The sequence below is a fragment of the Benincasa hispida genome, chromosome 6 (assembly GCF_027475165.1).
Source record: "Benincasa hispida cultivar pf3 chromosome 6, pf3_genome.v1.1, whole genome shotgun sequence".
Taxonomy (NCBI): domain Eukaryota; kingdom Viridiplantae; phylum Streptophyta; class Magnoliopsida; order Cucurbitales; family Cucurbitaceae; genus Benincasa; species Benincasa hispida.
The window spans coordinates 53,595,610-53,608,963 of record NC_143483.1 but is presented as its reverse complement, the minus strand read 5'-3'; the positions used below and the strand labels follow the sequence as shown (position 1 = coordinate 53,608,963).

The 13,354-nt window shown below is 32.3% G+C and overlaps 1 protein-coding gene across 2 annotated transcripts; it reads left to right on the top strand.

Annotated features, from left to right (window-relative positions):
* Window positions 1-4,339: 4,339 nt before the first annotated feature.
* On the top strand, window positions 4,340-11,234 carry LOC120079991 (AT hook motif DNA-binding family protein). 2 transcript variants are annotated; one of them, XM_039034501.2, is made up of 6 exons: window positions 4,340-4,974; window positions 6,207-6,259; window positions 9,673-9,804; window positions 10,062-10,214; window positions 10,427-10,715; window positions 10,818-11,234. In XM_039034501.2, the coding sequence occupies exons 1-6, from the start codon at window positions 4,572-4,574 to the stop codon at window positions 10,871-10,873; spliced, it is 1,086 nt and encodes a 361-aa protein (XP_038890429.1). In that variant the 5' UTR covers window positions 4,340-4,571; the 3' UTR covers window positions 10,874-11,234. The 2 variants fall into 2 exon arrangements, with proteins under 2 accessions (XP_038890429.1, XP_090170899.1); XM_090314773.1 differs by having other exon boundaries at window positions 4,513-4,974; window positions 6,201-6,259.
* The last annotated feature ends 2,120 nt before the right edge of the window (window positions 11,235-13,354 follow it).

Genomic DNA, 13,354 nt, shown 5'->3' with positions numbered 1-13,354 from the left:
TTTAGATTTCACTAATTCTTCAATACGGTTCATTCTGGTAGGCTAATCAAAGCTTTTACTTTCCAAGTCCAGTTTGGTTGGCAGGAAAAAGGTGTGAGATGCAATAAAGAACAAGCCGCAGTATTACTAATTGTGGAAGTATGGAACACAGTTTAGGAAATTAACTGGTATTTTGCTATGCTTAGACTACAGCTTTGGTTGTACTGTTTCAGATTAAGACAAATGTTGAAGACTTAGCTTTGAAGGATATAATAGTCGTTGTTACTACTTGATATTTGAAAGAAACTTTAGGTCTCGAAATAATTTGTCTTCAATACCAAATTTTGGTGTCAAAGAACTGGTGAAAGGGATATTTTATTCGAATAATTCATTTTCTAAACGTTCTTTTTTTTCGTTGACACCTTAGTTTCTGAGATGAGTTTGATATAAGAACACCTGAGATCTACAGGAGTTGATAAGGTATAAAAATTGACTTTTTTTTTAGTAGTGGGACCCACGAACTCTTTTGACCAAGTAATGAGTACCTTAAAAGTGCTTAAAGGAGACATAGAAGCAACTGTCCACCTAACATAGTTCTAATGGATTAATTGTTCAAAAGACCCATTTTAAAGGTCCAAAATGGCAAATAACTCGTTTTTGAAAAAAATGTCAAATGCTCTTTTGCTATGTCATGACCACGTGAAGTTATATTATTGCACTTCTTTTTTCTTTGTCCTCTTTTTCTCTAGTGCGAGAAATCTTCCTCTGCACATCGTCGTCTTCTTCTCTGGCTTCTTCTCCTCTATACGTTTTCTTCTTCTTCTCCGATAAAACGAGTCCATGCGAGCAACTCCGATGTGACCAACTCTGGTGAGCAAGAGATGAGAGAGAGGAGTGATTTGTGAGTGATGAAATGAAGAGAAAGCAAGACGAGCTAGAGCGAGAGACATAGTGATTTGTGAGTGAAAAAAATAAGAGAGAACAAGATGAACTAGAGCGAGAGATATAGTGATTTGTGAGTGAAAAAGAAGAGAGAGCGAGACAAGTGAAAGTGAGACTACTTTTCCACATGCGCACGAGTATATTTTGGCAATTTCACTCGAATTTAACGTCAGCAAATGGTCATTCAACATTTTTTTTTCTAAAAATCGGGTCATTTCACATTTTTTTACCTAATTTTTGAGTCATCCATCTGGCGGATCCTAGTTCTAACTATTGAGATAAGAGGTTCGAACCTTTATTTCTCCACTTGTTGAACTTGAAAAGAAAAACGGTAACCGTGGGCTTCCCTCCCTTCATCTTGTACTTTTTCACTTACTTTGCTTGATAGGGAGATTCTTATGACTATTTTGAGCTAAATTCATAGGAAACTCGAGCATGGATTATTTCATATGTTATTAAATTATTGCTAGATGTGCAGCAGGCTCTAAAATTTTGGGTTTAGAGTTCTCTCTCTAGGCAATAGTTTCAGCCTACTCAACCTGGTTGGCTCTTGAAAAGTAGAAACTTTTTAACACAACCCTCCAAAATAGACTTTGGGGGCTAGTCACATTCTTATGCTCCCCAAAAGTTTTAGTGCCCATTATAGGTTTGAAGTTAGAAATTTAAAAGTTGGCAAGTGAATTCAGTTGTTCTTGAGTTGGACCTACCTACTTAATATAAGTTCAACCAAACCCAAAACTTCAAAGACAAATTATTGAGGCAACTTTAAGTTAAAGCAATGGAAATTCAAATTCAAATATCTTTTTCTTCATATGAGAGTGTTTGTTTAAAAACCATCTTGTTTTAATACCCATTTTCCACAAAGAGGATTTGATGAACAAAAAACTTCACCTTTTATTTTTCATTCTTCATTATTATTATTTTTTATAAGCAGCAAAACTTCATCTTTACTAGTGTACTTGAACTAGAAAAGTAAATATAATCAGTAGTGGATCTAGAAATTTTGTTGACGAGAACTTTATATAATTTAGTAAAAACAAATGTAATGGAGTGAGACATAAATCTAGGTCTAGAGAGGGTTAGAAGGAAAATTTACCATTGGCTAGCTGGTGATTTTGATACTAGATTAGATATATATATGTATATGTATAAAAAGCATAAAATTGAGGAGGACTCTGGGCCTATATTAAATCTGTCCCTGAATGTAATTACTTGTATTAATATGACATTGAGCATGGAGGATGGACGAGTTTTAGAGGTTTTATAAAGCATTGAATAGATCTTTAAATTAGTGACAAGTAGCGGTAACCTAAGTGTTATGGTTTATCAATTTGTACGCTAGTTATAATGAAGGTACTTGTTTGACAAATTGTACTTATATCCACTAAAAGTACCACTCTAGCACATTACTAATAATTGGATTGAATAATTATCATTATACGTCTATTATAAGTAGAAAGAAGTTGAATTAGTACACTATTCACGACAAAATATATGTGACTTCAAGACTTATGTTTAACTCAAGGTTTGACGAAATGAAACACACTTATTTGTCATATTTTGACTATCTTATTCAAGAATACCATTTTTATTAAAAAAAAAAAAAACCAAATCATATTTCTTTGAACATTTACTCATAATTAAAGCTTAGCTGAAAATTTTAATCTACAAAATTAAAGATGAGATTAAGAATGTGTTTGGAATGTATTTTCAAGTATTTAATTTAAAAAAATAGTCATTTTGAAAGAAATTGAAGTGTTCGACAACTACTAAAAGTAGTTTTTCAAGTATATTTTAATCTCTTTTTATCTAAAGTCTTTAAATAAAATTGAAGTTTTTGAAAAATATTTTTTTCTTAAATCAATTCAAATCCATTCTAAAAAATAATAATAATAAATAATGCATCCATTAAGGACAAAATTATATATTTCTCTATTATATGAACTTACTTCTATGTTGACTGTTCAATTTTATTTTATTTTTTAAGTACAAAATGTTCAAATTTCTTACATTAATAATACTCATTGAAATTAATAAATTGATTTTTAAATCAAAATTGAGATATGATTAATTTTTTTATAATGGCGAACGCACCTAATTCCTTCATTTTTTTTTGTTTTTAGTTTTATCTTAATTTGCAAACATTTTCTTTCTTATGGTATGAATTAATTGCGATGTAAACTCAAACACTATAATTTTAGATTAAGGTTTACGTTTATTCTATAGGGTGAATAAAATAATTTAAAAAGACAATAAAATTAGCAAAGTATAGTTGATATAAAGAATGAATTAAAAGAATTATTATTCTAAAAGTAATATTAAACAAAGTGAGAAATGAGATAAATATAAACAAAGTGTTTAACATCAAAGAGGAAATTAAATTACTCTAAAAGTTGAATGTACCGTCATCTTAAAAAAAGAAAAAGAGAAAAGAGAAAAAGGAAAAGAAAAAAAAAAAGAGAGAGAAGAATTTGTAACATAAAAGGCCAAAATTACAATTTAAGTTGCCATAGTTTTGTAGTTGTTGTTGGTATCAATTTAGTTTATAAAATTTTAAAAGTTTCAATTTAATCTGTATGATTTGATTAAATTTTTTTAAAATATTATTAATGCCGTCATTAAATGCCAAACAAATTTGTCTAATTTGTACCAATAAACTAATGTAAATAGCAAAATCTGAACAGATGGAGTCAATGACTCTTTAAGAAAAATTTCAACTACATCGTAATTAGCATGACGAGAATATTCATGAGATTTTGTTTTTATTTATTTTCTAGAATACTACATTATTACGATATAAAAGGCAATAATTTAAACTCACAACCGTTTAGAAGAATTCAAATTTGAAAACGTCACCAAATTAAAGTTAAAAAAAAACATATATGATTTAGAAAATCAATCAAAATTCAACAACACTAGAATCTTTGAAAACTAAACATAAGTTATAGGAATTAGCAAAAACTTGAAAGGCGTTTAGGGCAAAAACTATCATCCGATTATAAACCACCTCGTTGTTACAATAAATACTATTTTGTAATTCTCAATTAGTTACACTACAGTCAACACTATTTTACTATTTTACATTAATCATTTTTTATTTTTTGTTATAGTGTTTACTATTTATTTTTCAAACTAAAATAGTTTACACCTCAAATACATACTATTATAACATAAATTAAAATAATCTATACCTCAAACACAAACTATTATAACTCAACCATAATAGTTTATACTATAATTATCAACTCCTTGCCCAAATATTCTCTTAATAAATACGATGTTTATTCTAAAAAAAAATTAATGGTTCAACTTTTCGCTCTTGTAATATAGGTCGGTTAAATTAGTATTTAAAAAGAAAATGAGAGAGAAAGAAGCCCTAAAAAAGATAGAATTATTAAGTCAAAGAAAAAAATGGGAGTCAAATCTCATACTATATCTTAATAAATGAATAAATGAATAAAGAATTATTTATTTATGAGAGGAGATGTTATGGATAATTAGTAGACTAAAAAAAAAAAAGAAAAGAAAAAAAGGGAAAAAAAGGCAAATCCTTTTCAAAAAAAGAAAAAAGAAAAAAAAAACATTTAATAATTTTATTTTCCAAAACACACGCTCTCTCTTTCTCTCTCTTTCTCTCTCTCATCTCAAAAATGGAACCCAATGAAAACCAGCTCAGCTCCTACTTCCACCACCATCAACACCACCATCAAAGTCCAACCACCACATCGCCGACCAATGGCCTTTTACCACCCACCCACCACCTCTCCTCCGCCGCCGCCTCCGACGCCGGTCCCCATGTCGTATACCCTCACTCTGTCCCTTCCGCCGCCGTGTCCTCGTCTCCTCTTGAGCCCGCACGCCGGAAGAGAGGCCGGCCGAGGAAGTACGGTACGCCGGAGGAAGCTTTAGCGGCTAAGAAAGCTGCCACGGCGTCGTCTCACTCTTCGTCCTCCAAGGCCAAGAAGGAACTCGCTTCTTCTTCTTCTCTTAATGCCGTTTCCGCTTCTTCTTCCTTCTCCGCGCCTTCTAAGAAATCTCAGTTGGCTACACTTGGTGGGTTTTGTTTTTTTTTTTGTGTTTTATTTGAGGAATTTTGTTGTTAATTGTTTTGCCCTTATTCGGAATTTTGTGGATTTTTCTGGGGTTTTGTAATTCGTTGTTGTTTTCGAATTTCTGGATTGTGGAATTGAATTTTCAATCTTACTGTTTCTTTAATCATGGTTTTGGTTTCTCTCTCGTTTCCGTTCTTGGAATTCGTTTCTTTGTTTTTGTTTTAAACCCTACTCTCAAAAGCCCTGTCTATTTCCCTTGTAGTCTTTTAGCAAGTTTTCTCAATCGTTATTATAATTTGGTTAACGAAAACGTTTGGCTTATGATAGTTTTTGGAAACTACTTGGAACTTGTGAAAAAATGTATCTGAATTTGGCAACAAAGCATAGCTCAATTGGTTGAAAAGTTTGAATTCTCACCCCCACACACATTGTTTAATTAAAGAAAAATTGTATTGAATTTAGGTTGCATCTGATAGTGGTTTTTTATAGTAATGCAGTCATTTGGGTAGAGAATCATTATTCTAGAATGATGATAAGAGTTCATGGCTGATATATAACTTGGTTTTGTTTGTTGTTTTCGTAGATAATCAACATTGTTGATCACTAGTTGTGTTGCACTTGCAACATGATTTTTATAAGAAAAGATTTTCGTTTACCTTGAAAATAAAAAAACAAATTTCATTTGGTTAATTGTTCACGTTGGATTTCTTTAGACAAAGGTTTTAGTAGCTATCCATTTTGGGAAATTGTTTCAAACTGGAAAGTTTTATTGAAAGTTGAAAATTGATATTGTAGGAGGATGGGGAATTTACTTTTGGGGGTGTTTGTGAGGTTGTTGTGAGTGTGGGTTTACCACTTAAAACTTTTTTTTTACTCTGTCCACCATCTAAAGAAAAAGAAGAAAAGGAAAGAAGAAAAAACACAAATACTCCTGAAACTTAGAAGGGTAGGGGAATAGTTGGATTCTTTTTCTTTGTTTTTGAACCATAGATGCAAAGAGAAGCTTTACCATGATTGTTCAATTTTGTATAATTGTATGTATGCTGTTAATGTTTTCATGTTCTGAAATAACATGTTTCCAGTCTTGGCAATTGCTTGTATGTGGTTTGATCAGGAATATATATATATTTTTCTAAAATTAAAGTTATTTACTTTTTGCTTTTATTTCACTCATGACCATGTCTATGTGCTTACATACTTACTTGGAGTTTGTTCTTCTCACTGGAGATGTAGGTAATGCAGGCCAAGGTTTTGCGCCACATGTTATTAATGTGGCAGCTGGTGAGGTAATGCTTCTCCATAGCTTTCAAAGATTTGATTCCATTTATATTTATATTTATGTTTATATATCAAAGTTGGAAGTGCATGTCATGTGCAGGCATTTGCGCATATACATACAATGATATAGATAGAAATTGTGGGTCATATACAATTAATGCATTGGAAATATATAATTAATGCATTTGAGATGATAGCTATAAATAAATACAGACTAAGTTACTACTTCCTTAGATTTATGTAAGAATATGAGGCATAACCTATGCTGTCCTGGCATTGATATATCTAGTATGATGGTATTAGTACTGCATAGGACACGAAGACGGAAGACCATTAAGGATCTCAAGGAAATTTGTATGATCTTGAATACTATTTTCATTGGGTTTTATTTTGTATCTGGGTAGTGTTTTTTCTGAACGTGTGTTTACAGTTGGTGGTTTCTCAGTTTGATTTCCTTCTCTTGCCTTTTAATATAGGTATGTATATAATAGACATTGTTTTTGTGTATCATGATTTTGATATTATTTGAAGGCTTCAATGTTTTTGTTTGCTGCTTTTAATTTAAGTAAAGTGTGCACCTTAAGAGATTCTGATGGGGCATAATGTCCACTTGTAGAGATTCTGCAGATGGTTTTCTGTCTCTCTCTGTCTCATTCTCTCTCATTTTTCTTTTCCTTTTTTTTTTTACTTTTGTCTTGTTTTGGGGGCATTTACGATTCAATTCTTGATATTCTACTTCCAAAAACAAGACTATTTAACTACAGTGACTATTTCTTTACATATACTTTATTTTTTTAAAAGTCATTAAGACATTTTCCATTTTTTTCCTCTTTGGTGTTAAATGAAACTAACAAAGCTCTCTTGAAAGAGATGAAGGTGGTCATGGAAAAGTAAAATAAAAAAGAGAACAAGCAGGCCATCATCAGCACACCTATAAAAAACTCTAAAAATATTAGTTTACCCCCAAAGAAATATTTATTTCCTATGAATCTAACAAAGCTTGAAAAATGAGCAATTCCCAAATCCCAAAAATGATCAAATGAAGTAATAGATTCCCCTGAAGAGTCTTCCATTTCTTTTGCCCCAAAGAAACCAAAAGTAAGCTCTATTAAAAGTAAGCCAAAGAGGACCCAGCTTCCTAAACTGTTGGGGGTATTGGAATTGTGATTAAAGAGAGCTATTTACTATTATTAATATTATACTTATTATCCAAGAGCAATGCACTTGGATTTAAATCTACGAGATTCATTTTTGAGACTTTGGTATTGAAAATCTTTGAGCGAACCACTTGGTCATGAGTTTTCTCATCTTAGCAATGCAGTCGAGTTGGTCCTAATTTTGATTCTATAGAACATAAAATGGTTGGGTAGTTTTGGAGTGCAAAAAAAGAAGAAAACTAATATATACTCTTGGTGCTGGTTGTCCTTTTAACTTGTCAGGGAATTACATAAAACAAGAATACCTACTTGGATTCTTGATAGACATGGTAATTTATAATATTGGGGAATTTAAAAATAATTATTTAGGTACATTATTAAAAAAATTCTCTCTTTTCTACCAAGTCTCAATTAAAAGGTGTTGTAATGCATTGGAAATGAACTTTAAACAAGAAAATACACAATTAGAATCTTTAACTGTTGATAATCCTTATAAATAGTGGATGGAGATGGAAAAAATTGAGGACGTCTTAAGAATGAGGATGGTTTCTTAGTACCCCTCTCCTCTCAGAGTTGGGCGGGCATACACAAAGGAAGTTTTGGACTTTTGTTCTTGAATATGCATAAGTTATGCATATCACATGGTTTTTTTGGCAAAATTAAATGCTTCACATATCTGATTAAGAGAGTGCCAAGCTAATCTGCAACTCCACTTTGATCATTTTCGTTTCCTGACGTAATACTATGGAGCACGCAAACAGGGAAACTTGAAAGTCCATTGAAATAAAGGATAAAAATCAAATTATAAAAGATGATCTTTACATTGTTGATTCCTTCACAGTCTTTCCCTCAATGGAAGGACTTAATGTTTGTTTTGTGGTTATCTACGATGGTACTGTTGTGTAAAACTTATTGTGTGTTGATGTGATCTCCATATTATCAATAGCTATTTTTTTGTGTTGCCCATTACAGCTCATTTTTTTACTTCTATGTGGATTTGTATTAATTTAGCTTTCTTTTTTCATGTTATGCCCATGTAATCTAACTGATAAATCGATGACTCAAGTCTTCTTCTCTTTTTTTATTTATTTATTTTTCTTCCTATTTTCTTTTCTTCTGATATAACTTGAAACTTGATCATAGTTGTTAAATAGTTGTTTGCTTCTATATATGGATAACTGCCTTCAGGTTGAGAAACCCCTTTAAAAAATCATTTCCCTTTTTGTCTTTTTTGTTCCTTTTCCAAGAGTTTTTCTGTCCAATATAACAAGGAGATGAGGGTTCAGGATTGCTGATTTAGGTTTTAGGGAAGTGGAACTGTGGTGGTCTGGCGGCTTAATTTCATGGGAAACCTTAATGGAAGAGAGAGAGGAGTGTATGGCCATCTGGACCAAGTTCTCTACTTGAGTGATTCGAGGGCCTGGTTTTACTTAATAGATTGGAGGCATTTTTCTTTCTTGTTAAGTCATTGTTTAACATTCTGGCTGCCAATGATCTTATCATCTCCTAAAGTTCTACTGCCAAGCATTAAGCAATCTAAATTTCTGGAGGAGGATAAGAAACCCACCTGAATCTAAGGAGATTATTATGGAAAGAAATAACTCCCCAGTTTGTCAAAGTCAGAGAAGTAGAAATATTGCAAATGGCCTTTGAGAGAAGTCTTCAACTAAAAGTTTAAATTTTACGGTATCCCATTTCTCCATATCATTAGATGTCCTATATCTTCAGACCAATCCAAAAAACGTTGCAAAGAGAGAATTAATCCAGTAGATCTTTGGTTGGTGCTTTTTTTTTTTTTTTTTTTTTGGAATGAGAGGTCTTTGGTTGGTGCTCAATCGAAGAGTATTAGTAGTCTCTTTTGGCTCTGATTTTTACTCTTGTACATTTTATTCTATCGATGAAACTATTGTTACTTACAAAACAACTAGAAGTATATCTTGTTTTGAGAAGTAAAAACGTTAACATAAATGGCAAGGACGCCTGTTTGGAATTATTGTCATTTAGTCAGTCTCGTAGTTATAGAAAACCTTGTTTATTTAATTAGTAGATACAAAAGAATTTAACTTTCTCCATCATCTTCCATAGCCGACTGTCCCATCGTGTACACAAAAATCACATTGTTGATTTCTGTTTCTTTCAGGTTTACTTGTCAATTTTCATTTAATAATGGCTCATGTATACTCTATATTATATGCTTGATGAGCTATGGTGGTATCCCTTGGCCTCTTTACCCTCATAACACACACTACGATCATATTGAATAGGATGTGGGCCAGAAAATTATGATGTTTATGCAACAATGTAAGCGGGAAATTTGTATCCTTTCTGCATCTGGTTCGATCTCCAATGCATCTCTCCGTCAGCCAGCGGCATCCGGAGGCAATATTGCATATGAGGTATTTTCGTTTTCCCCATCTGATATTCCATCTCTTCTCCTCAGTATGCGGAAGAAAAGAAAATGAGAATGATGCTTTGTAGCAATCCTGGATAAATTTGTTGAAATCTTGATATATTTTGTGGGCCGTTGGAGAAAATGGACAAGGGATAACTGGCTACTCATTTTGATGTTCATGTCTGTTTCTTTTTTCCTCCACAAATTTGCTTCTCATGAATTATGCATTATAATAACTATTTGCAAGGTAATGATAATTAGGGTCGTTTTGAGATTGTTTCATTATGCGGTTCTTATGTACGGACTGACCTCGGAGGAAAGACCGGTGGTCTTAGTGTATGTCTATCAAGTGCTGAAGGCCATATCATAGGAGGGGGAGTTGGTGGGCCGTTGAAGGCTGCTGGACCTGTGCAGGTATGTTAACGGACAGATTGGATCTCTGTCTTTTCCTGAATAAATCCAGTTGTGCATTGTTCAATGCCTGAACGTTTTATTGCATTCATATAACTTTATTAAGTTTTTTTTTAAGAATGTAGCTTTGTTAAGTTAGTAGGCTTAAAGAGTTTTTTCTTAAGATATATTATTCTTTTGCTTAGTTTATTCTCGTACCAATTGGTCCACATCAGGTTATTGTTGGAACCTTTGTAATCGACCCGAAGAAGGAAGTTGGTGGTGGTAAAGGCGATGCATCTGCTGGCAAGTTGCCCTCACCTATTGGTGGGACATCGATGTCAAATCTACGTTATGGCTCCAACATTGACTCGGGAGGTAATCAAATCAGGGGAAATGATGAACACCAAGGTCTTGGGGAGAGTCATTTTTTACTTCAGCCTCGGGGAGTGAATCTGACATCACCGCGATCAACGGATTGGAGGACGGGTCTGGATGCCACAAACACTGCTTATGATTTGACAGGTATGATTTTACTGTAAAAAAGGCACACAACTCTCCTTTCATCTTTTACTTTTCTGAACTTGTGATATTATGAGATTGGGAACTTTTTTGTTTTTTTGGTAGGAAGAACAGGCCATCATTCTCCCGAAAATGGAGATTACGATCAGATTCCCGATTGAGAGCTAACATTCAAGACGGAACGGGACTGCAAAGTTTGTCGTAGATAAATGTACAATATCAACAGTTGCAATGCCAGTAATCTTCCCTTCACTCGTTAGCTAATTCTGGTTGTAGTATGCACCATACTGTAAAGGTGATAACAAACTCTTTAGAAGTTTTTATGCCCTTCTTGCATTTTTATTTTCCCCCCTTCCCTAAGTTTTTACCCATCCATCCACCTTTCATGGTGTTTGCATGTTAAGTCTCTGTCTAATTCTAATTCTCATATTTTCCCCTTAGATGGACCAGTTTGCTGTAGTTGTTACAGTTTGCAATTTCCAATTCGATCATATAAACAAAAACCTCTCTGGTGATTTAGAATTCTTTGCAGTAAACTTCTGGTGATGAACGATGCCTTTTTGACTAATTCATAAATTTTTGTTAGCTTATTTACGTTGTACCGTAAATACTTTTGGGGTGTTTGGCCAAGGAATTGGAGTTGATTCCACTCCTTGTTTGGTCAAAGGAATTCGTGAGGTTCACGACTAAAAAATATTAATTTTATGTGTAATTAACCTTTTACATTGCGGGTCTCAAAGACTTTGCAATTTTTTATTTTTTTTTTTTTGGGCTCAAATACCTTTTTAATTTTTATTTTATCCATTAAACTTGGTTGTCGTGTTTTCTTAGCACAACACGGTAGCGTGATGGAAATGTTTGTTTTTCCTCCATTTTTTAGTTTTTCTCAGGAAGAACAAGATTTATTCTCTAGGTTGGTGTGATTGCCCTCGAATTCAGAGTTGTTGGTAGGGGGGTTTGCACGCAAAACTACGTTTATCAGAAAAAATAAATAAAATAAAGTTTTTAGATGAGATGACCAGCGACTTGATGAGAATCTTTCATGTTTCATTGGAGGATGACAGTAATCCAATGAAATTGAGAAATCCCAACACTTTCTACCTCAAATGGAAGCCAAGCTATTTCATCATTTGCAATAAGTATATGTCACCCACCCCTTTTGCTTTTTATATCACATCATACATGGTTTGAACTTTGGGCACTTTAATGGGTTATTATTGAAATGTACCATTCTTATTTTTATTTTCTGCCAAAAGAAAAATCTAACTTCTTTTAAGGGATGGGTTTGAAGATGAAAAGTTGTCTTTTGGGTGAGCCCTTTTTGCTGCTTTTTACTTGGCAAAACTCATTGACTTGCTCAGCTTTTCTAGTATTTTTTTTTTTTAATGATAATTAACCCATTTGTAAGGATTACTGTTAAAAAGAAAAGGTACTTTGAAAATGGTGAATATCCCTTTTGTGGGAGCAAATCCCATATATTTCTCCCAGGTGTATCTAATTTTTGCACTTAAATTCAGGTCCCAAGGGATTTTGCTGTAGCCCTTTTTGCAAAAGGCAAAAGTATATGAGACAAAGGAGTTCCATGGCTTTGCTGTTTCATCTTAATCATAATAGTCAGTTACTAGTTTTTTAAGGTTAAAATTATACTGTTTGAACTTTAAAATGTTGACATGTCTATTAAAATGTCGACATGTCTAACTGGTTTATAAATTTTAAAAATGTTTAATTCAATAGGTCATGAACTTTCGATTTTATATCTAATAGGCTCTTATTAAAAAAAATAAAATTATTTGATATATTAGATATAAAATTAAATTGTCTAATCGGCACCCTATTAGATATTTTTTTAATGTTTTGGAACCTAATAAATACAGAGTGAAATTCAATAACTAAGCTTCTTTTTTTCTTTTTCTATGTTAACGTATATTAAAATATACAAACACTATTAAAATTGAATTTCATATGCATATAAACTTGTATTGTAAAGAATCACAAATACATTATATTGTCTAGAAATGGATGGTCTTATGGATAAAATAGTACTCAACGAAATAGGCCAAAAATGAGTAAAAAGAGGTCCAAGCTAGAAGAGGATAGAGAAATTGCAATAGATGACCTCATTTTCCAAAGTGTTGTCAATGTGTCTCAACGTTACGCATTATTAGTGTCTATGTAATCTACCTTCTACTTGTCAAACTGCCTATAAATAGTGGCATGTTGTGGGTTTTAGAAGACATATATTGGGTAAAATTCATAAAAATAGGAGAAAATGGAGATTTTAGAGAAATTTCTTATTTCATATTCTGTTATGTTATTTCATTTATTTATTTATATATTATGCTTAATTTATTTTACTATTATATTATATTATATCATATTGGTATCCGTATTCCTGTTGTGCTCCTCAAGTTCACAACACGTTATCAGCATGAGTTTCTTTCATTTTCTTCGCTAAAAGTAGGTCCTAAAGGTATGTCGGTTTTTCTCTCTTTGTTATAATTAATAAATTAAATGTTGTTCTACATATTTGAATATATTAAAATTATAATATAAATATAATACTCTGTAATAGTGCTACTATGAAAAATATTTTAAAATTAGAATTTGTAGCATTTGATATTAATGGTAATAATTATTTGTCA

Bases quoted from the DNA above. Each gene is read 5' to 3' on its own strand.
- LOC120079991 (XM_090314773.1), top strand. From the start codon at position 4,572: ATGGAACCCAATGAAAACCAGCTCAGCTCCTACTTCCACCACCATCAA. The intron at 4,975-6,200 runs GTGGGTTTTGTT...TTCTCACTGGAG, and splicing joins ATCTCAGTTGGCTACACTTG to ATGTAGGTAATGCAGGCCAA. The intron at 10,716-10,817 runs GTATGATTTTAC...TTTTTTTGGTAG, and splicing joins CACTGCTTATGATTTGACAG to GAAGAACAGGCCATCATTCT.